The sequence below is a fragment of the Palaemon carinicauda genome, chromosome 6 (genome assembly GCF_036898095.1).
Source record: "Palaemon carinicauda isolate YSFRI2023 chromosome 6, ASM3689809v2, whole genome shotgun sequence".
NCBI lineage: Eukaryota > Metazoa > Arthropoda > Malacostraca > Decapoda > Palaemonidae > Palaemon > Palaemon carinicauda.
In genome coordinates this window covers 22,492,666-22,518,856 of record NC_090730.1, presented here as the reverse complement: position 1 = coordinate 22,518,856, position 26,191 = coordinate 22,492,666, and the positions used below count along the sequence as shown (strand labels likewise).

The window sequence follows — 26,191 nt, the reverse complement described above, 5'->3', positions numbered from 1 at the left end:
ACGCACACACACACACATATATATATATATATATATGTGTGTATGTGTGTGTGTATATATATAATATATATATATATATATATATATATATATATATATATATATATATATATATATATATATTACACGGCAAAGCTGCCTAATTGACAATATATAGTATATTTGCCCGTATGTTCAAAATCCACACACGTACATATTATATATATATATATATATATATATATATATATATATATATATATATATATATATATATATATATATATATATATATATATATTCGCTGATAGATAGATAAATGACAAAATAGATATGTCGATAGATAGATACAGTTATACCAAGGAATAGGAGAGGACGTTACGTCTTCGCATTTATTACATCAAACAAAAAGTGGTGGATCCACTTTCGTTTCACAGATAGAAAGTCTGGGGTATTAAAGGGAGAAGAGGGGGAGATACTGGAGGGGGAGGGGGGAGGGGGTCGTATTTTAACCAGGTCTGGTACTCTTTTCGGATCTAATGTTAATATACCTGTATATGATGAGGTGTAGTTAATGTACGCCCAAACAAACATCATTTATCTAAGATTACTCCACTCACGCATTTTTCGACTATCATTCATAAGAAATAATGAGAGAGAGAGAGAGAGAGAGAGAGAGAGAGAGAGAGAGAGAGAGAGAGAGAGAGAGAGAGAGAGAGAGAGAGAGAGAGCATTGCTTACATATTTGATTCATCAGACATGTAGGAAGTTGTTTGTATTATCATAAATAGGAGATGGAGGACCATTATGAGATAAGTTTTAGGAACTGGATTGCAAATCGGAAAGGTTTAGAAACTTTATAAATAAAATATCAAAGTATTTAAAAGTATTACGTGAAATGAAAGTCAATTTTGTCAACAGAACCCGAGATTTGTAGATGGCGGGTCCTAAGCATCCCGTCATGCAAACCAATGGGAGCGCGTCCCGCGCATTCAGGCTCCTCCCCCATGCGCAGAACGGCCTGCGCACCCCACGTGCTCCGCGGCAGCTGTCATATAGTCGCCTGGCGCGCGGGAAACGACTACATTTGCTGTCAGTCTACGTCTAGCATTAGTGCATTATAGTGTCTCTGGCTAAGTTTCCACCTCCGGTATAATGACCCTCGACGAAGACATCGTTAGCGACGAGATGGTGGCACAGGAGGAGGTTGTCGACCACGTCTTCCAGACCTACGAAATAGGTAAAGTAAATAGTCTCCGCTTCCTATCAAAAGCCTTGTTGCCAAGGCCTTGGTCGCGACGCAAATATAGTTGGGACCACCACGTGGTTTTTTGTCCTCTTTATTCTCAATAAATGTGTCGTCCATTCGGGATTAAACGGCAGTATCTAGTGTTTGTTGACGAACGTATGCGTGAAAAAATGGCGAAGTTTTACCGTGTTCGAATGTTGGTATAAATTTGAAAGACCCACGCGGTGTGTCAGAGAAACGTCAAATTGAGCGCGGGTCGCCTTCATTCCCCCCTACCCTCTCCCTCCGTCTCCCTTTCATCTCCCTGAGGCTCTTATCCTCCCCATCCCTCCCCCCACACGAGAGATGTCTGCCTCTGTCAACTCAAGGACCAAGGACTATTTACATTCATCCCCTGCTGTAATTTATAAATGTTCTGCTTATCTCTTGATATTGGGAATATTAATTCCACGTTTACATGTCGAATAACACATTAACTACGGAATGTTAGCGTTGTTATCGTTTCCACAATGTTGGTATTGTATAAGAGAATGATCATGACAAGGGAAGGGAATCGGCCAGGCAAAGGCGAAGGCCTTGCGCACACGTGCTTCGAAACTCAATCTTGAACATCCGCGTGTGTCGAAGCATATACCATCAAGTTTTAGTTTGCTTTTTCTAGAGAGTGGTGCGCTATTTATGTGGCTTCTTTGTGATAGATCTCACTTTCCCTTTTCCAGACCATTTTATTTCGGTTGTGATTAATATGGAGGATAATCGTCCAGTATTTGGTTATGTTTTAGCTTATTTTAGATCATTCTTTCCTGTGGAAAGTGTACGTTAGTTATGAGATGAATTAGACCTCATATAGCTCTGATCATTTAATACTGACCCAGATATTCATTTACTTATACGTCTGAAATCCTGTAATATCATCATATGTTTTTCATATTCTATTTATATCTATCAACGTGTTTAGTCGTGTGATAAACTTGCAACGCATTTTGCATGCACGAACATACTCGGAATAGTTTTCAAACCGCTCCCAGTGTTTGACAGCATCTTCGCTGGTATCAGCTGTGGGCTTACAGTGAACCACATGGTACCCAATGCTGGTTATCCAGACGGGGCCTGTCAGACGGAAGACCCCGAAGTGTTTTGAATGGTAAATTCCTCTTACCCCCCCCCCCCCTCCAACCTCACCATACCCAGTGCTGTGTGAAAGGGAGCTGGCGATATTTGTCTTGATATTTTGAATTAGATTACTCTAAACGGGTGAGATCTTATCACTGGTGGATTTTCTCGGCTACAAGCTTCCTCTCGGGGGATATAAAACAAGTAGACTAGAGTGATATTGATGTAGGTCGTCATTGATAAGTCGCCGTGCTTTTATTGCATCACGTTGCAAGTTTGCGTTAGCCATTTAGAGTGCAATGTCATCGTGAATATTTATTTGCTAGAAAACAGTAAGATTTGCTGTAGTTTATTTGTTACACTATTAATGGAATAAATGTTTTCTTTTGACATTACATCATATTCTGCAATACTTTTGTTGACACTATTCGATTTGTTTCTTTATTACATGTTTATTTTACTAAAGAGAATGAAGTGTAGCATTGGTCCAGACAAGAAACTTCTTTCTACCATTATGAACGTCGAAGTCTCTGCATTGTTCGTTTTAGTGTTAAATAGTTTTTTGCGTATTTTGCATATTTCCCAAAATGGTCCGCGTAAGTTGATATCTGTGGGACAGGAGGAGGAGGGAGGGGGGGGGGGATTACACTGAGGGTAGCCGCTTGTCCTTCCTGGATGGTCTGGGTCTCGATGGATTAATTTCTGGTTGGTTCCGAGGATCTCTCTCTCTCTCTCTCTCTCTCTCTCTCTCTCTCTCTCTCTCTCTCTCTGTGTGCCTGCATTTTTTCCTTTCGGTGAAAGTTATGTATATCGTCGACGTATGACTTTAGGGAAAATATTATTAGTACAATGTGGTACAGTACATCTGAAGTGAAGATAGCCAGATGTGTTGTGGGGTTGAAAAGGCAGTCTTGCGTTATTCTGAGAAAGGCTATTTGCACCCTTGATCCTTTGGGACGCTGTCTGAACAATACGAGTCTCTCTCTCTCTCTCTCTCTCTCTCTCTCTCTCTCTCTCTCTCTCTCTCTCCTGTCCGTGCTAACGCAAGCCCTTGTCAGGTAAACCTGATAACCGTAACGCAGAGAGAGAGAGAGAGCGCGCGCACACAATGCCGGGCATCACACAATCGTCTAAATCTATTTGATCTTACTAAATCGTTTGACAGACTTCAGTTCGGCGCTAGACCGACGTGTTTCCCCCGCCATGTTGGTAACGAAAGTCTGCGCTGTAATGAATGAACGTGTGAAACCGGAATCAGGGGTAGTGTTACGAATGCAAGAAGCGTAGCGAAGTTTTTTTTTTTTTCTCCCGAGGGAGGGGGATTTAGTATAACTTTGGAATTTTATATATTCACCGTGAATAAAAGTATCATTTTGAAAATTAACATAGAATGTCCCCAAATTTATTAATTGGTTTACATAAGTTATCACTCAAGCCGTTTGTGGCTTCAATATTCCTTGTTTACCCAGCCAAGCCCGTCTCCTGTTGCACATGTATCTCTTAAGAGAGGGCGTCAGATTCGTCGTAAGATTCACTTTTAGTTTCCGGGTGTTGTTGATATGTCAAGCTAGATGTATGAAAGCACGGGCCCTTGCTCAGAAAAGATGCCCTAATTTGCCAGCTAAAATGCCTGTAATGTCACTTAAGGCGGCGTGTTTAACATTTCCTGGAAGTAGAAACGTGAAAAAATCCATATTTATATAGTTAACATGTCTAAAACTAGAGGGTAGAAAGCAAATTTTGCTCTTTACTGCGTACTTGTACTTCGGTGTATTTTCTTTAAATTCTAATGAATCTGTCCTTGAGTCACACCCCACATGTCCACCAACTTTCGTTGAAATTGGTTCTGTTGTGTTAGCGTAATATTCACAAACCAAAAAATGGTACTTCATCATAAAGGTTAGATTCATCATTGTCATACACAACATGGCTACCAAGTTTGGTCAAAATTGGTACGGTAGTTTTTGTGTGAAGTCCCTCACAAACAAATAAATTGACTAGACATGAGTCTTTTTATTGTTTATATATGACATATCTGTTTTTGACATTGTTAATAGTTTATATAGGACATATCTGTTTTGATGCTGTTACTGTTTTTAGAATGATATATTGTTAATTTATTCTCATCATTTATTTATTTCCTTATTTCTTTTCCTCACTGGGCTATTTTTCCCTGTTGGAACCCTTGGGCTTATAGCATCTTGCTTTTCCAACTAGGGTTGTAGCTTTGCTAGTAATAATAATAATAGGGGTGAATATATACCATCGCTCGATTTTGGCAAAGGCAACTATGGAATCTGGGCATAGATAGTATCTCTTTTGGTTCATTGCAAGGGACGATTGCTAATTAGGCTTGCAAAAAAGGCACTTCCTTGTGTGTACATGAAAGTCACAACATGTAGCCATGGCAATGGGATTGTGTGTACGGCGTAGTGTATCGCCAAAAATCCTGTGTTGTTTCTCATTTTGTATTCCTTTAACAACGTCACCAGTCAGTCGAGTCAGTGACTTGGGTTAGGAGAGCCTGTTCATGTTTAATTCCCTTGGCCGTCTGTATCAAGGGAATTGTCACATACAGACGGAGATTTGCTTGAGCTGGAATTGCAGTCGGATCATTTATTTTACGTATAAAGCAAAGGCTTCCATGTTTGTGTTTCAATTTGAATTAATTGTTATTGGTAGATTTTTTTTCTACTTTTCGAGTTTTGACATTTTTATTCGATATTTTAAAGATTGTCCTCTGCCCTGCTTCCAGGTATAAGTTATGACCTTGAGTGTCTCTCTCTCTCTCTCTCTCTCTCTCTCTCTCTCTCTCTCTCTCTCTCTCTCTCTCTCTCTCTCACTATGTTTAGTTCCGGCATGCTAATAGATGTATCAATATTTCTATCTCGCTTATAGTAAAGAACAAAGTGCTGAGTGACGGACATAATTTCAACCTGGTCGCATATAATTTAATGTTATCACTACAGCAGTTTTTTTTTATGCACACATTTCAATGACGATGATCAATCATCTCTGTCGACAGATAATGGCAATGGGCATTGAGGTTTTGGGTACAACACTTATTCAGAGAGAGAGAGAGAGAGATAAAGTATTTCAGTGATGAAAAAATACTGGGGTACGAAGGTGTTAAGTCTGGTTTTATGATCTGGGGTGCACAGTTTGCTTGCATACCGGGCGCTTACGCATTCCCAACACTGCGACCTCCATATATATATATATATATATATATATATATATATATATATATATACACACATATCAATTAAATGGATGAAATGGTGGCATCCGAAAATATGGACTGATTACTGTCATAAGCAAAAGTTACCACCAATCAAACGGAAAGACTTAACTAGCCCAGTCCGGTATTAAAAAAAACAAAATGAATGAAAAAAAAGAGGCAAAAATAATGTCCCAAAATAAGAAGGAAGTGATCAATATGTCACTTTCATTGTTATTCAATGACTTATCAAAGACGGTTCCTAAGAATATATAGGGAAGTTAACCACCGGGAGTTTGTTGTTATGTGATATTAAAATGAATCCTAGGTTATTGCATTTCTTCATATATATATATATATATATATATATATATATATATATATATACCACCAGGTCACGAGGATCGCTTGTAAGCTCGTGTTGTGGATAAATGTCATATGGAGCGGTGCTTTGACGCTATATCGTGACGTGATTGCAGAGAGAGAGAGAGATCCTAGTGGCAATAATGCGTAAGCAAAATGTCATATGGAGCCCTCTTGCAAGTTGCAAGTGCCCCGTGATATTCATTATTCAAGAGTTATTTCTTTTCGCCAGTACCCTCAAAGTTATAAAGATTTAAAGAGGGTAGTATGTCTGTTCTGTTGAATCTCCTGCATATGTTGTGTTCATGCGCTGGTGTGACTATGTCGGATTGGCAGGCCGGGCCTGGCCTGGCCCGCCACAGCTGGCACTTGGCGCCCGAGCGAGGTTGGTGGAGTGCCAGCATTTTGACCCCCGAGGCACGGGGTTTGGCGCCGGAAATAGTAGAGTAGGGAGAGATGGAGTAGTAGTAGGTGGCGGAGGTTGGGTAAAGAGAGAGCAGCGGCAGGCAGTTGTGAACCTGCAGCGGTGTCTGCCCCGTCATGGAGGGTCTATAAGTCGGAAAAGGAAAGCAGACAGACGAGACATATATTTACGGGCTGGTATTGTTTACTATATAATTCGATTTGCCTTTTATCCCATACTATTGGACTTGGTCCTTTTAGATTGGGACTTTGAGAATCACCGTTGCATAAGTCCTCCTCTATTTGGTTTGTCCTTCAGCTGTCATCGAAGTTTGGAGAATTTGGACTTCTTACGTCGCTCTGGGCTTATGACTCACATTGGAGAATTGTGAAGCTGCTCGTATATGATTTGACCCGTGTGATAGTGATTGAGAATTATTGAAAAAAAAATGATGAGTGGTTATGGAAATATGATTGCAAATTCGCATAGGCCTAATTTTGTTAATTTGGCAGTGCGCTCACATAACTAAGAGACTGAATTTACAACCGCCGTTATAGAAAATAACATATTAGAAGCTCTTCAGTAATTTTGAGGATGTATTCAAACAGCTACTACATCACTTCAGGTATGTCATCCGAGTGTCAGTGATGTGTATGTTCGTGTGTGCGTCCTTGTCTTTAGTGTTCTAGTGCTTTCGGTCCTTAACGTCAGTCTTTGCTTTTCGTTTTGATGGGAAATATTTAGTGTATTTTATTGTTTTGTGTGTGTGTTTTTTTTTTTTAAATATGTTTCTGACTATTTATGAAGATGTTTGTATATTGGTCCTTAAACTTTTTGTTATAAACTTTAGTGATAAAATATGGATTAAGTTTTGATATACACTAAAGAAGTAGATTTAATTAATTGTTCATATATGAGTTTGCGTTTAACACACACATAGCTATAACATTCTCCTAAGTCTTAGTTCATCCATCTTATTCGAAAGTTGAAACCTCTCCATTATGAAAACCTCCTTTTTTGGACATGAGCAATTGAAAGACAGCTTCTTTTGCAAGCGTGTTACCATTATACTTAACCTATTTAAGCCAGGACTTTTGGCAGATTGTCAGTGAGCGCCCTCTGGCGTTTGCCCTTCGGTAAGACACACGAGCGCTGTTTTTTTTATATATATATTTTCGTGAAAATGAGGTTGTTAAGAGATCGTTCAGAGTTCCCGCTCGAGGTCATTAGCGTTAATGAGCGCAAATGCCTTCGACGGAGCAAAGGAACATCCACAGACAGCCGATGTTGTCGACGGTGTGACACTAATGCCAACATCGGGTCTCTCTCTCTCTCTCTCTCTCTCTCTCTCTCTCTCTCTCTCTCTCTCTCTGTGTGTGTGTGTGTGAGGACGGTCATTATCTATTCATGCGTTATTATTATTAGGTAAGCTACAATCCTAGTTGGAAAAGCAGGATGCCATAAGGTTAAGGGTTCCAGTAGGGAAAATAGCCCTGTGAGGGAAGGAAATAGAGCAAAAGAGAAGTAATAATCAATTGAAATATTTTAGAAACACTAACAACATTAAGGTAGATCTTTCAAATTAACATTAAAATAGATCTTTCATATATAAACTATAAAAACTTCAAAAAGAAAGAGGAAGAGAAGAAGGCTACGATAGAAAAGTGTAAAAGGTTTAAAAACTTCTAAAGGAAAAAGAGGAAGAGTAATAGGATAGCAAATACAAGTGTGTACATTGGTGTGAATGAATTGTGTAATCGTTTAAAATCCAGAAACAACTATGAATTATATTGTTATAAATAGAGGCTGGCAAGGAACTTCACCCTTTAAATGAGAAGGTACAAATGCATTTACGTGATAAACAAGCACACAAAAAATACGAGTGAATGTCATGAATAATTGTCTCCAGTCAAGAAGATTCTGGTCCAAAGTTTAACAAGCAAAGGAGTACGAGGTTCACAGATCCTCAATTTTCGTTTGAGATTTTTCCAAGGACGCGACAGAGGTTGAATATTACCGAGGAGATGATGGCGCCTCTGTAGAATATGGTCTTGCTGTAATTCAGTCCTCGTGTCACGACTTCTGTCTAGTTATTTGTGGTTAGTCGAGTTGATCTTTTGGATTTGGGGAAGTCAGTTTGCAATGATCTTGTGGGAGGTAGGTCTCTCGCTTTAGGGTACACTCGGGCACGCTGTTCTATCTTGTTTCTCTTCCTCTTGTTTTTTATGTTTTGTAGTTAATGTATGCTAGATCTAATTTAATATTGTTAATGAAATTAAAATATTTTATTTTGATTTTTATCACTTCTCTTGTTTTACTTCCTTATTTCCTCACTGGGCTATTTTACCCTGTTGGAGCCCTTGGGCTTAGCATCATGCTTTTCCAATTAGGGTTGTAGCTTAGCTGGTTATAATACTATTAATAGGCGCAATTTAAACGATACAAATTATGTGAAAATTTTTATTTTAGACCGGAATGTCATTTTTATAGGTTTGTCAATATCTGTGGCACTACGCATATGCTATTAGCAACAGTGCTACGAAAAACCATTAGAATTAATAATTATGACCTTGGACGCCTCTCGACATTGAATTCACAAATGTTAGCTCCAAATAGGACATATTTTTTCCTTGTGTGTGCGTCTTTCTTGACCCTAATATCTCCAATGTTTTGACGTAAAAGCCGTCCTTGGCTTCACGCTCACCGTGCGTGATGTCAGGAGTAGCTGCCAACGGCGTGGCATCGGAGTCAGGAATGTGAAGTTACTCTTTTCGTTATTTGAAAATGGGTCAGTTTCTTGTAATGGTAGGGTCGTTTATTGATTGAAAAAGTAATCCCCCCCTCTCTCTCTCTCTCCTCTCTCTCTCTCTCTCTCTCATCGTCATTGTGTAATGTTGAATGCTCCCGAATGAACATGAAAAAAAGCGACCGTGGAGGTCCTGTAGAGAGTAGCCCTTAAAGTAAGTAAAGTAAAAAGTATATCCGGACAAGATTTAAAAACTACGAAGACCATTACGCTAGAAATACATTACTCCAAACATCAAGATTTAAAAAAAAAACGAAAGATTGTCTTCACACGCATCGCATGTCTCTGTGATAATCCCAAGAAAGACTTCGAAGAATTGGAGATCTAATGTGACTTGACAATTTCGGGAACATCAAAAAGATGACCTCTGGTTTGGTGACACGAAATCGGTTTTGACGACCAGTGGCTGAATATTCCTGGCGTCGATTTCTATTTTTTTTTTTTTTTTTTTTTTTTTGGAAAATCTCAAACTGGGTTCCATTGTACAAAGAATACACTTAGTTCTTCATGGATATGTTTTTTTTGGGCTGTTGTCAACCAGCCTTTGATCTGTATTTTGCTGGTCTGTTATTAACCAGCTCTTGATCCGTATTTTGCTGGTCTGTTATCAACTAGCTTTTGATCCGTATTTTTCGGGTCTTATTAACCAGCTTTTGATCCGTATTTTTCTGGTCTTATTAACCAGCTCTTGATCCGTATTTTGCTGGTCTGTTATCAACCAGCTTTTGATCCGTATTTTGCTGGTCTGTTATCAACCAGCTTTTGATTCGTATTTTGCTGGTCTGTTATCACCAGCTCATGGTTTATATTTTGTTGGTTTGCTGTCAGTCAGCTCTTGGTATATATGTTGCTGGTCTGTTATTAACCAGTTCGTGATCAATATTTTGCTGGTCTGTTATTAACCAGATCTTGATCAATATTTTGCTGGTCTGTTATTAACCAGATCTTGATCAATATTTTTGCTGGTCTGTTATCAGCCAGCTCTAGGTTTATATTTTGCTGGTTTGTTATCAACCAGCTCTTGGTCCGTATTTTGCGGGTCTGTTATCAGCCAGCTCTAGGTTTATATTTTGCTGGTTTGTTATCAACCAGCTCTTGGTCCGTATTTTGCGGGTCTGTTATCAGCCAGCTCTAGGTTTATATTTTGCTGGTTTGTTATCAACCAGCTCTTGGTCCGTATTTTGCGGGTCTGTTATCAGCCAGCTCTAGATCCGTATTTTGCTGGTCGTAGGTGGCCCGTGTTTACACTTCCGTTTCGTATCACATAACACGATAATCCAGAGGAAGCGGTTGCAAGGATACAAGATCCCTCTTTGCATCGTCGTGTGTGAGGTCCCATTGAAAACTCTCTCTCTCTCTCTCTCTCTCTCTCTCTCTCGTGGTCTTCCCATATGATGTTTGTGTCGACTCTGCCGTTTGATCAGTTTAGTAATCCGGGTAAATGGTTTAATCTCTCTCTCTCTCTCTCTCTCTCTCTCTCTCTCTCTCTCTCTCTCTCTCCATAGTCTTTTCAACTCTTAACTTCAATCCTCATAATTCTACAAGATTCCAGCGAATGAAGATGAAATGTAATCTGGAATATTTGCTTCCAGGTGTCAAGTGTCCTGGAATTTAATAAAAAAAATAATTCGATTTCACGAGCAACATGCTTCATTCAAAAATTTAATTAAAAAAAGAGATCTTTGCTTAGACTGCATCTGTAACATTTAAAACACCTAAGATTACAGTCAGATCTTTCTTGAAACATCCTCTCTAAATGTTTAAAGTACTTCAAGAAGATAAAAATTACTGAAAGATCTTTGCTCACACAGCATCTATGTCGTTTAAAACGCTTCCAGGATATAATTATTGCCAGATCTTTGATCAGACCGCTTGTATAACATTTAAAAATCTTCCAGAAGACAGAAACTAAAAAAAAACTGATTTCGATTTTATGAGAAACTTGCTTCTTTATTAAAAAAAAAAATATTTAAATTGACACCAAGCTAATAAAAACTGTAAATTTGTCAATTTTCATCCCACATTGTTGAAGGAAACCGCGCTGCTCTTAAAAAAATAACAGCCAATGACGCGTAAAAAGAAGTCATTATGACGTTTATATTCCCACTTGATTAAATTGATAACATTGTCGCTCTCTTAATTACTCATTGGTAAAGGGATCGCTTGATTCAACGATCGGGGAAGACTCCGCTTAGCTGTAACAAGACATCTCTGCATAGGTGTGTTTTTTTTCTAGTTGTATTGGTCTATTCTTGTGTTGTGGCTCAGTGCCAACGGAGGATGCTGTATGTGTGTCGAGGGGTTGTATACTTGCAGAATTCTTCGAGGGTTGTTTTGTTGGGGGGAGAGGGGGGGGGGGGCCTGAGGAGATTTTCCATTTTCCCCTCTTTGAGGGCTTTTCACTTTTTACCGGGTCAATGACCCGGAAGGTGAAATTGGCTTTAAAAATATAATTTTCCTCAATAAATATATTCAGCTGTTTTATTTGTAGTCATAACTAGGCTATATATAAGCAATTCTTCTTTAATATTTACAATTTTTATGTATTTTTGTACTTCCTAATATCACCCATGAGAACCAATAAAACTCGTATTTACCATATTCAAATTCATACGTTTTGAAATTACCACGATAGTATAGCAATGTTAAGGAGATAAAGGCTATGAGAGTTATAATGAACTTTTTAAAAATTTTGCAACCCAGGTTTGTGATGGTGTTTTAAAGGCTGGGCGCCAATTGGCAACCTGAGTTAGAAGAGGTCTTAGAAGCAGAGTCTCATTCAGCGGGAGATTTTCGCGAGTTAGAGCTGTGGCCCCATTCTCAGCGAGCGTCAATTATCAGTCAGAAATGGGGTTGGCTGTCAAAACAGAATAGTCAGGATAGTATTCCTTTGATGTACCGTCTGGTGTTGAATTTTGAAATTATTAAATTACTCTCTCTCTCCTGACATGAGAATCAATTGTAAAATTCGATTCTTTCTCTCTCTCGACCGACATGAGAATCATTGTAAAATCTCTCTCTCTCTCTCTCTCTCTCTCTCTCTCTCCTCTCTCTCTCTCTCTCTCTCTCTCTCTCTCTCAGTACATTTGCTTGTCCCAAGATTCAATTGTAAATTTCTCTCTCTCTCTCATTTGACTGGCATGAGAATCAATTGTTAAATTCTATTTTCTCTCTCTCTCATTTGGCTGACATGAGAATTAATTGTAAAATTCGATTATCTCTCTCTCTCTCTCATAGTGTACATTGTACTTCCTGGGAATCAATTTTAGATATAGTTGTACTGCACTTACAGGATGCTAGATGTCGAATTTTGATTATAGCAGCATTTTAGCAAAATATTTATATTAATTTTTCTCCATGAACTGAAGAGGTCTATTTTAGTAACCTCGAATGACATTTTACTCAAGATTTAAAGTAAAAAATTAACTGCTGATGGGTGTTAAAGAGGTACAAAAGTGAATAAATCTGAAGGCGTCATGGTGACCGACACACATTTTCCTCCTGACCAATGAGAAGGCGAATACGCTGCCACTCCTCTCCAAGGTGCATTTTGATTGGTCGATGCTGATTCTCTCTCACCTTGCTTGTGTTCGCTTTAGCTGCTGCAGATTTTGCGGTGTTATTTACATTAGCTGTTGGGTGTGTTCTTCCCTGGTGGCGGAAGGACGTGGAAAACTGTAGACAGTATCAGAACAAAGGATATTTAGACATAAAAGCGAGTCATTGTAATAATAAACCATTTTGGAGTGGTCCAGGAAATTTCAATTATTTTAGGGTGTAATCTTCGAAGGCAAGAGTTTAGAGAATTAGCTTAATGTTGTTATTTTGTAAGGCGATTTGTCTCTGGGTGTGTGTGTTTGTTCGTTAGAGTCTTGTTGAGCGCATGGGCGGCTAGGGAACAGGGTCCTTGTTAAACTGTATATCCTTGAACGCCAGTCTCAATCCTTTAACAAGAAGCGTCTGCCTTAGCACATTCTAGCCCCATCCTACTATCCCTTGGTTGCCACTGAATGGCCCACAGGCCCCAGCGTAAAGTCCAACCATCCCTAGGCCACGGGAGGAGGTCCTTGGGTCTAATCTTCAGCGTCGTCTTCAGGAATGCGCTCTCGTTATCTAGCTAGAAAACGCCAAGTCAATCAACCAATCTCCTATCTGGCTGTCATTTGACTCCCTGTACACGCATGTAAGGCTACTGACTGAGGCGCCTATTCTAGTTGGAAGCGATTGTCTTATCGCCACTATATTACCCTGCTGATGAAGCCCTTGCTCAGTCAATTTGCTTGCTTGTAGCTTAACGTCTGCTTGCTCGTGATATTCTCTCCGTTATAGTTATGCTTGCATCTCTTAACTCTCAGTCAGTTTTCTCTCGTGGATGAAATATTATATGCTATCACTTATCTTTCCAAGTGACCTGCTGGTCTCCGTGTTGAGAGGTTGGGGGTGGAGTGGAGAGGGGGAGGGAGGTTGGTTGCTGTGGCCTTGAGAGTTTGTTTCAGGGTTGTCAGTTGTGGCTATTGGCTGTGTTATTTGGGTCTTTGGTAGGGAGGTGGAGGAGAGCCTCTTCGAATTGGGTAATCATTTTTCATAAGTTTTTTTTTCTTTTTTTTTTTGCTGTCGAATTGGTCTTTCATCTCTTATTGAAAATAATCTCAAGACCAAAAAAAAGAGAGAAAAGCTACGTTGGGCGGGTTAATCTTTAATGGCATTGTGTAATCTCTCTCTCTCTCTGGCGGAAATCATCAAGAAGCACCTCTTTTTATATCGTTATATTATAGCAAGATGTGTAATTGACTTATAAAACATGTTAGCAGAAATCAACAATGACATTTGTTCCGAAGCAGACACTGTAATAACAATGGTAATTGTCTATCCCTTTACCCTAGTCATGAGACTACACTTAAAATCTAGTTTCCCTCGTCTTACATAAAGGGTTATCGTGGCAACACGAAGGGGGCGAGATTTCATGAGACATTTCATGAACGTTACATGACAGTTATTTTCGCCTTTAAAACATGTAATCTATATAGGACTAACCGAGTTAAAGTGAGGATGGTTAGTAACTAACCATGGTAAAGAATAGACGAAAGTTTGAAGTATTAGTAAGAGTAATGTGAAGTTTGATTTTAACGGCAATTTTATTTATAAAAATAAATTTCTTGTTATCTTTTAAAGCTAAAGGTTATCGTATTTAGCGCCGTTGTGCGTACAGCCTTTGTCTTAATTCTCACACGCGAGTCAGTATTGTGCCGTTGCCCTCAGAATTGCAAGGTTAAATGTTCACACTTTTACAAGTTATGGCATTAAACGCTGCAACAGGAAGAAGGAAGGCCAAACTGCTTCCATTGAACAGATGTCTTTGTTTTGTCGCATGCATGTAGACTATATTCATATATTTCATATGTATAATTATATACATACATTGTATTCACACACACACACACACACACACATATATATATATATATATATATATATATATATATATATATATATATATAACATATGGCCATCAAGCATAACAGAATGGGTCTCTATACATTGTAAAAGAAGCAGGGAAAAAAAAGGACGTTGAGTTGACGAACTAAGAACATTTGCGAGTTTAGACTGGCATAGAAATATTTTGGAAGGACATGTCTGAGGCCTCTGTTCTGTAGTGGATTATTAACGGTTGATATATATATATATATATATATATATATATATATATATATATATATATATATATATATATATATATATATATATATACACACACACCTTTCCAAATGTTTTGTTTATAAACGGTACGGATGAACCTGACAAGTGCCATGACTTAGCATAAAACGACAGTTGACAACGAAAAAAACAAACACAAGCTCTGCGTTGGTATAAAACAAATAGTTATAAACTACAAAGTATGAGAGATTTAATCATAACGAACATGCTGGTAACTACTTTGACTGAATGATAGTTCTAGACCGTGGGGGGTAGGAAAAGATAATTATATGCTCTTAAATTCTCGGACGCTGCTAAGTTAGAAATGAGCACTACAATAGATTTCGTCCATATATACCATTAGGGAAAATATGAATAATAATACTATTTATGTATCATAAAGGTAAATTTTTATTGGTCTATTTTGGTGATCACGCATAGATGTCTGTAAATAGCCCAGGGGATTTAAATCTATATTCGTGAGGCCGAGTTGAACCCCACATAGTACTGGCGTGTTTATGGTATCTGTGAGGTGGCTTTGGAGGGGGGGGGGGGGGGGGGGGGTTAGTGAGGATGGTGGCATGTTGCAGTTGCGTCTAATTCTTAAACTTTGGATCCTATTAAGTTTTAATCGAAATAAATGTGAAGATGAGATTATTTACTTGAAAACAAAAATATTAAAAAAGATGTTCTTGATAAATTTAACATCTTAATGTGACCATAACCGTAAGAATAAATACTTTTGTTTAGATAAAATGGAGTCTAACCCAGTCTAAATTACTATTACTTTCTATACAATTCTCTACCAAACTTATCTCATTCTTCTTTCACATCTTGCATATCAGCAAAAATAAAAATGAAGAAAAATGCTTCATCTGGGGGTATCTTAGTGTATCGCTTGATTGACAAGATTATCAGCTGTACACAAGAACTCTGATAAGAGATTGATATCGTGGGTTATGGGGGGAAAACACCTGTTAGATGTGGTGACAATGTGTACTACTTTGTCACAAACATATAAATCAAAAGTTATTAACTGCATAAAAAACATAATTCTTTGTTTAACGTTCATGGATTCTTTCATACAATTCCCGACTTGAAAGTTGAAGCCAAAACAGTCTGTTTTTGTTATCTGTTCGTGTATTAGAAATAGTATAGTGTCTAGTACCCCCTTCAGCTTCGTGTCAGTAGTAGAAATAGTATCGACTACAGTACCCCCCAAGAGTGTCATTGTTTACATTGTGTGCACTAGAGTAGAAACGACGATTAAAATTAGCCTGACGTTTTACGATGTGATTTCTTCCCTTTGCCAGGATATGAAAATGTGGGGGACACTTCCAACGTAGTTGTCGTTCCCGATTTAGGTAAGATTATTATTTGCTCTTCCAAGCATGTATCTGATGTTCACGGTCATCAGGATTGCATGAAATGAATAGTCGAGCTCGTGTTGAAAAGAAATCTCACGACAACAATGTGCGTCCTGTAGGAATAGACTGCAGTTCAGGCTGCTGCTGTTGTTGTGCAAGTAGCAAAAGGTGACGAGGGCCACAGGAGGAACAACAGACGAGAGTTCCAAGGCCGCCAACTTACTGCAGGGGGTTTTCAGGCTATACTACTATACGCTCAGAAGTAAACATAAGCGACGATGATGCCCTTTGCAGTGTTTGCTTGCAAGAAAATTAAGATGGACGCGAGAATTTTTACATTTTTGCATGTTGTATAGTCGCAAATTTAGACAGCCATTTTTCTTATTATAGCTCTGCGTGATTTTCTTTAGTTAATGGGGACTAGTTCCTAGTTATATCAGTGTGATTATCAAAATTCTTGTATATAACTATAATCACCTATAGTCAGTGATGTCTGCTAGCCCTGTGTGATTTTCTTTATAGTTTAATTGGGACTAGTTACTAGTTATAGCAGTGTGATGATCAAAATTCTTGCATATAACTATAATCACCTATAGTCAGTGATGTCTTTATCACAGCATTGTGTATACCAATAAGTGTTTCGCCCTCTGAATGTGAGAGTATAACATTTCTCCCCTAACCCTGTAAAAGGACGGCAGCTGAATGGAATTACTTAAAAGGTAAGACAATCCCCCCCCAGAGCCCCACATTCATCCCCTTTTCAACCCCCCCCCCTTCCCCTTCTGGATCTTTAAAACACGAAGAGTTAGGTTAACCTGCCACCTTTTCGTCAACTGAGCTGAGAGGAAAATGAGAACAGTTTTGTTAACACGAGAGAGAGAGAGAGAGAGAGAGAGAGAGAGAGAGAGAGAGAGAGAGAGAGATTGTTTGTTGCCCGCCATTCTTCCAAAACCCCGCGCTGTGAAGCTTGCCTCCAATGGCCCAACCCCCACCCAGTGACCACCCCATCCCCCTACACCCCAAGGGCAGCCTGCCACCAAGACCGCTGCGTCGGCGCCGTTCCTCCTCACCCCCTACACCGACCCCCTCCTCCACTCCCTCCAGCGCTGGTCCTCACCCTCCTTCACATTATCCTTCATTCAGGGTTCTCCCCCTCCTTTGCCACTCTCTTCTCCCCCCCCCACCTAGTTCTCGTCGTCTCTTCAAGGTCTTGTTAGGTGAGGGTCTATGCTAGGGGATGGGGGGGGGGGGGTATTCTTGTCTCTTCGCGGGTCCTCCTGTCAGGCAAAAGGCACTATGAGATTCTCGCATTCAGCTCTTCAAGTGGTGGACCAGTGCACGTTAGGACTAGTCCTAGTTATATATGAGAGAAATAAAAGCTGTTACAGTTATGTGTTTCAGACGAGAATAACACGTTGTTTGGAAAGTTTCGAGAATCAATGCTGTTTGCGTTCGTCTGTTATTTATCGTACTAAAATCACAGCCAGGAAGAAGTTTACACCGGAATGAATGACTTGCGTGGACTGTAAAGCCTGAAGATAACCCAATTATTATTGTTCTTGTGCAATCGCTATTGGATATCGACTTCATTATCATCTGTTTGACAACTAGAAAATCTGACGTTTCTTTGACAGTTATCAAGCCGGGGAAGAGAGCAGCTGACGCACGCTGTCACACTACTTTTGTTGAAGTTTCACGAAGTTTCAGTACTCTGTTAATTTGAGAGTGAATAGTGGTTATTATGCTGGGCAGTTCTATGAGGATTATACTTGAGCCGACTGAAGCAAGTATTACAATCAGAAAGAAAACTTACAGGCTTCTTAGCCTTTTATTTTAGTGCGATTTGATACGAATGTGTTATGTGCCAGTTTCACGGGAAAAAAAATTGTGAAAATCACTTAAAATCAATTGATTTGTAAGGCTAGTGTGTAAGATTACTGGAGGCCGCGTTTTTCGAGCTAGAGGAGACGGTGGTGAAAGAAAAGACGGTTGCTTTGACAGTAGGTAAGAGGAAGAAGAGGCACCATTTTGCGTTCGCCTTTGGCCCTGTCTTCGCCAACACGGATTATATACTATGCATTACTTCTCTGACAGCTCTCAAGATGGAGAACTTTACATTACGGCATCAGGTAAAGATTTTCTTAAATTAAAAAAAAAATTGACATCAGTTTTACCACGTCTCTCTCTCTCTCTCTCTCTCTCTCTCTCTCTCTCTCTCTCTCTCTCTCTCTCTCTCTCTCTCGTTTGTTAAATTGAATTGTCTCATATAAGTAAATTGTTATATCGTCCACAATATATTCTCCCACAATAACATACTTCTGTATTTTTATGATAAAGCAAAATCCACATTAGAGGATTGTCTATGAGTCTAACGCTTCCCAGAGCCCGTCTGCCAAATAATCAATAGACCTATTATCCATAACACGTGAGGATCAAGGCTAGCCACTTCTAGACGAAATTGCAAAATCAAGTTAATGCCGTGCCTTCAGTTAATGACTTTTCATAACTACATCCTGACAAAATTATAACATTATGGGGAAAGAAAATATAGAAAGAAGCGCCCGAACATTTTATGAAAAATGTCCCAACCGTTTCATCATCATTGCCGTCAGAGGGTCTCTCTCCAAAAGTACTCGTAGTCTTTAGACGCCTGTTTATCTCGAGTGTCTTTATCTTCTGATAAACATTTTGTTTTGATCGTGAATATCATCTTGAATGATGTTTATCTGGATATTCTCATGCTCTCTCTCTCTCTCTCTCTCTCTCTCTCTCTCTCTCTCTCTCTCTCTCTCTCTCTCTCTCTCCCCCCAATGTTCCATATTCCCATGAACTCTGCTCAGACTGCTCTCTGTTGTGGCATAAGGCTACTTGTTTGAGAAGAACTCAACACAATGGGGTTACACAATCTTGTTAGTCGGCCATGAGACATGGGGTAGGGGAGAGGTGTTATGGTGTTTAGTAAGTTGAGGGTCTATGATAAATTCTTTTCAGGCCTTCATTTATATTACTTGCTAAGCTACAATCTTAGTTGGAAAAGCATAATGTTATAAGCCCAGGGGCTCCAACAGTGAAAATGCTCAGTTAGGAAAAGAAACAAGGATATATATATATATATATATATATATATATATATATATATATATATATATATATAAGAGTAACAGCATTAGAATAAATATCTCCTATATAAACTTTAACAAAACGAGAGGATCATTTTAAGCTGACATAATGATAAAGAAGTTTCATTGAAATTTTAAAACTTGGTTTATTCAAAGACAATTATTGGATTAATGCGTCGTACTTTGGCCTCATAAGATGGCAATTTCTTTTCGCCACATTTCGATTATTGTATTGAACAATTCTTCTTCACCCAAGGGGTTAACTACTGCACTATAATTGTTCATTGGCTACTTTCCTTTAGGTGAGGGTAGAAGAGACTCTTCAGCTATGGTAAACAGCTCTTCTAGGACACTCCAAAATCAAACCATTGTTCTCTACTCTTGGGTAGTGCCGTAGCCTCTATACCATGGTCTTACACTGCTTTGAGTTAGAGTTCTCTTACTTGAGGGTACACTTGGGCACACTTTTCTATCTAGTTTCTCTTCCTTTGGTTTTGTTAAAGTTTTTATAGTTTAAATAGGAAATATTTATTTTAATATCGTTACTATTATAAAAAATTATTTTTTTCTTATTTCCTTTCCTCACTAGGCTATTTTCCTTGTTGGGGCCCCTGGGCTAATAGCATCCTGCTTTTCCAATGAGGGTTGTAAATTAGAATTTAATAATAACAATAATAATGGAAATATGTGTTTGATGGGCTTTTTAACTTTATAACGGCCAAGCAAAGCACAACTCCACACCACCAGGAAAGCAAGGCAGCCTGGTGGTATCTGTCCCGTCCAGGATGGTTGGTGGTAAGAATTAGGCTTACGTAGGGTAGTAGAACCGGTTGGGGGACTGTCATGTAATTTTTTTTTGGGGGGGAGGGGGAATTTGGGGACCTTTTTGGGGCGGGTGCTGGTTTCACACCAAATTAAAGTTACCATTGTATTAATTGGAATATTCAGATTAGCAACTCTCTCTCTCTCTCTCTCTCTCTCTCTCTCTCTCTCTCTCTCTCTACTAATACTACTTTAAATTTATATAAAAAAAATTTTGTTTAAAAATTTTATTAACTCCTATTTTTTCTCTCAATAGGACGCGAGCGATCTTCATCTACAAGCACAGATCCTTCCTCTGTAGGAGGGGACGACTCGTCCTTCCTGAGGACTGCAGCAGCCGCAGCTGCCAGGAAACGTAGGGGCAACCTGCCCAAGGAGTCCGTCAAGATCCTGAAGAAGTGGTTGTACGACCATCGCTACAATGCGTACCCTTCTGACGACGAAAAAATGCAACTCTCCAGGGCTGCCAACCTTTCCGTGCTTCAGGTGGGTTTTTTATTCCTGTTCCCTGTTTGTGTATGTACGAATGTTTTTTTTTTCTTTTTTTTTTTATGTTGGGCAGACTGACAAGTCTCTAGTTTATTTGTGAAAGGTCTATTTTAATGTTTAATTGTTCACTACTTATATTTTGTTTTTCCTTATATCCTTTCCTCGCGGGGCTATTTTTCCTGTTGATTTATTCATAGTCTCTAGTTTTGCAGTCCAATTCCATTAGAAATTCTTTTGGCTTATGTTTGTTTTTATTAAAAACATTTAATTTTGTACACAATTATGCCTGAACGTTATTTTTTGTCCTATTCAGGACTTATTTTTATTTTTAATTGTTAGACATAGATTTTTATACATTTGTTTTTGGTAATGCAATTAATAAAAGACAATTTAATGTCACAGGGATGATAGTAATGTGTTGTGTGGACGTGTCTGTAATTCGCTCATTTCATTGCAGGTATGCAACTGGTTCATCAACGCCAGACGGAGAATCCTCCCGGAGATCATTCGCCGGGAAGGGCACGACCCTGACAAGTACACAATCACCCGCAGGGCCAAGAAACTGAAGGGCATCTCTCCCAGAGACCGCGTCGATCAGGAGGAGTACCCCACTCGACAGTCGCAGAACGATTACGCCCGTCCTCGACCCCGTTGGGAGTCGAGTGATCTGACTGATCACGACTACGACTTCTCCATGGATTCCCGCGTGGCCACGTGGGTGAACGAGCACCACAGAGTCCCCACAAAGCCCCACTACGAGGCTGTGTGCCCCTGCGGATGTGGGTCAGAGTCGGACCACACTCCCACGGCCTTCGCGAATAACAACAACACTACCACGGCACCGCCAGCATCCACACCCATTGCAACCGTGGCCGTCACAGCGGCACAAGTCCCCCACAATGCCGTCACCTCAGCGCCCGTCCAACAAACGGCCGCCACACCGAGCTTTGTGACAGAGGTGGCTGCCTCCAACTCCGCTACCGCTTCTGCCGCCTCCTCTTCTTCCGCGAACCAGAACCTTTACGCCGAAGCTCACTCGCCTGCCTACACCCCCGACGACTCCCCTCTGTACCCGCCATCAACGCCCGAACACTACGTCCCTCAGACAGACTACAATAACCACAGCTACAGCACCCCCGCTCAAGTGACGCCACCACCCACCCCTCCGGAAGACGACGCCGACAAGTTCAAGTGTCTGTACATGCTGGTGGACGCCGCCCTCAGCCAGTGGGAGAAGCAGAACGCTACGCCTCCACCTCAGGACGCCATAGATACCACACGCACCTACCTCAGTCTCTGATAAGAGTTCTCGTCAGGAGGGGACATATATTTTGCCATCAGGATGATAAGAGTCAAAGATGCTTTCATGAGATTATCTAGGTTATCCAAAATTGTTGATTTTATTAAGCATTGAAATTTGTGCCTTTTAGAGAAAGCGGGATTTAAGGATAAAATAGTTGAAACTCACCGCAGCTAGTGTTTTGTAATAGCATTTACTTTGTTAGAACAAAAAAATCTTCTGAATGTTGTGCTCACATGTAATGTAGAAATAAGTAACACCTAATTGTTCTTTTTTTTTTTTTGAAGTCAAATTGAATTATTTGTCTTTTTGGTTGTGAACTGTCATGCTCTTGTTAGTCTAATGAGAAAGAATATCACTTATTCTTTATGTATTATGTAGGTATTTACTATTAGCTGCAGATTGATTAATCACGTTGATTTTCCTTTTTGGCCATAAATGAATGAGACGGGGCCATTGTATTTAGAATGTCATTAGTGGAACTAGGCCTACATACTAACCACGCCACAGTATATATATTTCTTTCTAGATGAGGTAGCTACAAAGTACCACGCTCTGTAATAGTACAATGAATCGACTTGCTAGGATTCAGTTTTATTTTAGTTCACCGGAAATGTTTTAGTTGACCTTTCTCGTTTTTATTCTCTGAAAATATACTAGTTGTAGTCATAGAACATTCCAAAATTGTCTTATGTCTTCCCTTAGTATTGTCGAAAGTCCTTCGTTGGACTGACATACAGGCAGTGAGTGGACTGTATAGATATGCTGCATATAGAGCTGTTTTTTTTTTATGTATTCCCTGTTCCCGTATGTCAGTCCATTGTCGGACTAGGTTGCATTGCCTTAAAGACACTTATCGCTCAAGTCCTACACTCAAAGGAGTGTAGATGTGCCTTATACGAGTGTTGTTAAACAAGGATTATCATTTTTTTATGCTGACTATATTTGTAAAGAAATTATTAGAAAATATGCAACAACCTACTTATGGAGGAAAGAGAAAAGTTGTTCATGGAATTAATTCCTCGCTGAAACAGGAAAAGGTTTAAATTGGTATATCGTCTCTGTGATGAACCTTTTGATTTTAAAGGTTTTAGCTAATTTTGTTTTGAATCTTATCCTTTGTTAGTTTTCTTTGATTGTCTTAATTTTATTTAGTTGAAGAGTTTAAGCTACTGAAAACTTTTAAGCAATTTTTTTTACAAGTTAATCAAAAAATACTATTGGGTTATGTAGGTAGACCTTTATTTGAGTCATTGTTGACTTCTTTTTTAACTATTGGCTAAATGTTTTTCAGGTATTTTAAGAATAATAAACAAGTTACTCGCAATTTTAGGGTTGCCCAATATTCCCCTATTATTGGAGAAAAGTTGTGGTATATATTTTAGATTAATTTTGGACTTTACATCTTTGAAATACCAAACTACTCAAACGTTCTACCACATTATTTGTCAATTTATAATGATGTAACATTGGACCATGTTAAATGAATCACACATTTTCTACTTAAAACTGAAATTATAATGACAAATCTTTTAAACAAGGGTGCTATTATCACAGTAAAGTTAAGGATCCACCATTTTATTTAGAGATTATAGCTGGCTCGGCACCTGTAACTCCATTGTAAGCTTTAATTATTTTGATAATGTAGTTGGGTGTTACGATGAATGTCAAATTTTTTGGAACTCTGAACCAGCTAAGGTAGTGTAGTCGGAATCCTTTTATGTAGGAGTTTATCAATATTTAGATGGTTGGACATTTGTGTGTGCGTGTGTGTGTAAGAGAGAGAGAGAGAGAGAAAGAGAGAAGGGGTGTCATTTGAAATGCAGAGTTTTTGATGTCTCCCGTCCACTTCTTGCAGGAGGGAATTGGAATTCTGCTTTCATGATTATGTACGTACTTTTTTTTTTATTGAATGGTTATTAGTAATATTTGGAACAGTATGTTTTCTAAAGGAATTGAAATAGAGTAAAGGCACAATTAATTGCATTATCGAAACCAGTATTCAATAGAAAAAAAACCAAGAATCTTAATAATCTGGTAAATAAGTAATTCCTCGTGCCATCACAGATATAATCGAGTAGTGATCTTGTTAAATTGAATAGTTGTAGATGATGTGAATATAAGAAGTGTGTTCTTAATTCCAGGGCATTGTCAAGCGTCACTCGGCTCCCACCAACATCCTTCGGATGGCCCCGGGGGCCTCAGAGATGCCACCCCCGGGGTGGCCGTCTGAGGTGATGTTGGTGGGTGCTCTGTAGTGGAGTGTTTTCAAGATGGCCCTGAACGTAGTATATTATTAGTTTGTTTACTGTACAGTGTATAACTATTAGGAAATAAATGAATATATATTGAATGATCTATTTTATATAAATCCTTTTTTAACAATTTTGATTATTATAACTTGCTAAGCTACAACCTTAGATGGAAACGCAGGAGGCTATAAGCCCAGGGCTCCAACATTTCTGTTTTTGACGTTATTAATAGTGTATATAGGACATATCTGTTTTGACGCTGTTACTGGTTTTTAGAATGATATATTGTTAATTTATTCTCATCATTTATTTCCTTTCCTCACTGGGCTATTTTTCCCTGTTGGAGCCCTTAAGCTTATAGCATCTTGCTTTTCCAACTAGGGTTGTAGCTTGGCTAGTAATAATAATAACAGGAAAAATAGCCTTGTGAGGAAAGGGAAAAATATTTTAAGAAGAGTAACATTAAAATAATTATCTTCTATATAAACTATAAAAACTTTCAACAAAACATGGGGAGGAGAAATAAGATAGAATAGTGTACCCTCAAGCAAGAGAACTAATACCCAAGACAGTGGAAGACCATGATAAAGGCTATGGCACTACACAAGAATAGAGAACAATGGTTTGATTTTGGAGTGTCCTAGAAGACCTGATTACTACCCTATGTATATTTTTTTTCTTTTACTTTCAGTTCTAGCATGATTTTTATGACTTTTTATAATTTTAAATAAAATTCCATACCTCTGAATACGAATTAGGTTGTTATTGGTATAATGAGATTAAAAAAATACTATTATCTACAGACAATGTAAACTGAACTACGAATACGACATGAGTTGTCAATTCGCAATTTTCAAAAGACATGAAATAAACTGATAAAAGTGATCATGTCACTGGGCTCTGAAGTAAATAGGAAATCAAGAATGAGCTTAAAATTCTAGAAATAAATTGCCATATCACATTTCTGGACTTGAAGTATATGAAGTAATTCATCATCATATCCTACTACGCCTATTATTATCATTATTATTATTATTATTAGTAGTAGTAGTAGTAGTAGTAGTAGGAGTACTATTATTATTATTACCTACTAAGCTACAGCCCTAGTTGGAAAAGCAGGATGCTATAAGCCCAGAGGCTCCAACAGGGAAAGTAGCCACGTGAGGAAAGGAAACAAGGAATAATAAAAATTTTTAAGAACAGTAACATTAAAATAAATATCTCCTATATGTATAAACTTCAACAAAACAAGAGGAAGAGAAATAAGATAGAATAGTGTGCCCCAGTGTAACCTTAAGCAAGAGATCATTAACCAAAGACAGTGGAAGACCATGATACAGAGGCTATGGCACTACCCAAGACTAGAGAACAATGGTTTGATTTTGGAGTGTCCTAAAAGGGCTCCTAGGGCCTCGGTTAGATTTCGCCAGTTGTCTCAATCTTGAGCTAAGGGTGATCTAAACGCAGAGGCGAAATATGAAGTAATTATACCAAATTAGTTCACATAAACGGGAACATGGTGAAATTTCAACGAATACATTGGTTAATCTAAAAATTATTTTTTGTCAAAGTAATGTGAATTAATATATCAAATATAAATGTTAGGATCCAATCCTTGAATCATTATTAGCTAAGCTACAACCCTACTTGGAAAAGCAGGATGCCATAAGCCCAAGGGCTCCAACAGGGAAAAATAGCCAAGTATCGAAAGAAAATAAACTAAAAGAGAAGTAATGAACAACTAAAATAAAATGTTCTAAGAACCGTAGCAACATTTTTCATATGTGAACTATAAAAACTTAAAAACAAAAACAAAGAGGAAGATAAATAATATAAAATAGTGTACCACAGTGTACTCTCAAGTATGTTCGACAAAACTAGTTCCTATGTAATTGGAATCCAACAAATTCTCTCTCTCTCTCTCTCTCTCTCTCTCTCTCTCTCTCTCTCTCTCACACACACACACACATATATATATATATATATATATATATATATATATATATATATATATA

At 38.6% G+C, this 26,191-nt stretch overlaps 1 protein-coding gene across 4 annotated transcripts; it reads left to right on the top strand.

The window, feature by feature from the left end:
- The first annotated feature begins 1,043 nt into the window (after positions 1-1,043).
- On the top strand, positions 1,044-24,277 carry LOC137642501 (uncharacterized). 4 transcript variants are annotated; one of them, XM_068375111.1, is made up of 4 exons: positions 6,363-6,952; positions 16,141-16,191; positions 20,392-20,621; positions 21,082-24,277. In XM_068375111.1, exons 1-4 carry the CDS (start codon positions 6,922-6,924, stop codon positions 21,922-21,924), a joined length of 1,155 nt encoding a protein of 384 aa, XP_068231212.1. In that variant the 5' UTR covers positions 6,363-6,921; the 3' UTR covers positions 21,925-24,277. The 4 variants fall into 4 exon arrangements, with proteins under 4 accessions (XP_068231210.1, XP_068231212.1, XP_068231214.1 ...); XM_068375109.1 differs by lacking the exons at positions 6,363-6,952; positions 16,141-16,191 and adding an exon at positions 1,044-1,219; XM_068375113.1 differs by lacking the exon at positions 16,141-16,191 and having other exon boundaries at positions 6,369-6,952.
- The last annotated feature ends 1,914 nt before the right edge of the window (positions 24,278-26,191 follow it).

Excerpts from the sequence above, each read along its gene's own strand:
- LOC137642501 (XM_068375109.1), top strand. The coding sequence starts at position 1,135 with ATGACCCTCGACGAAGACATCGTTAGCGACGAGATGGTGGCACAGGAG. Across the intron at positions 1,220-20,391 it reads CTTCCAGACCTACGAAATAG|GACGCGAGCGATCTTCATCT; the intron begins GTAAAGTAAATA and ends TTCTCTCAATAG. Across the intron at positions 20,622-21,081 it reads CCAACCTTTCCGTGCTTCAG|GTATGCAACTGGTTCATCAA; the intron begins GTGGGTTTTTTA and ends ATTTCATTGCAG.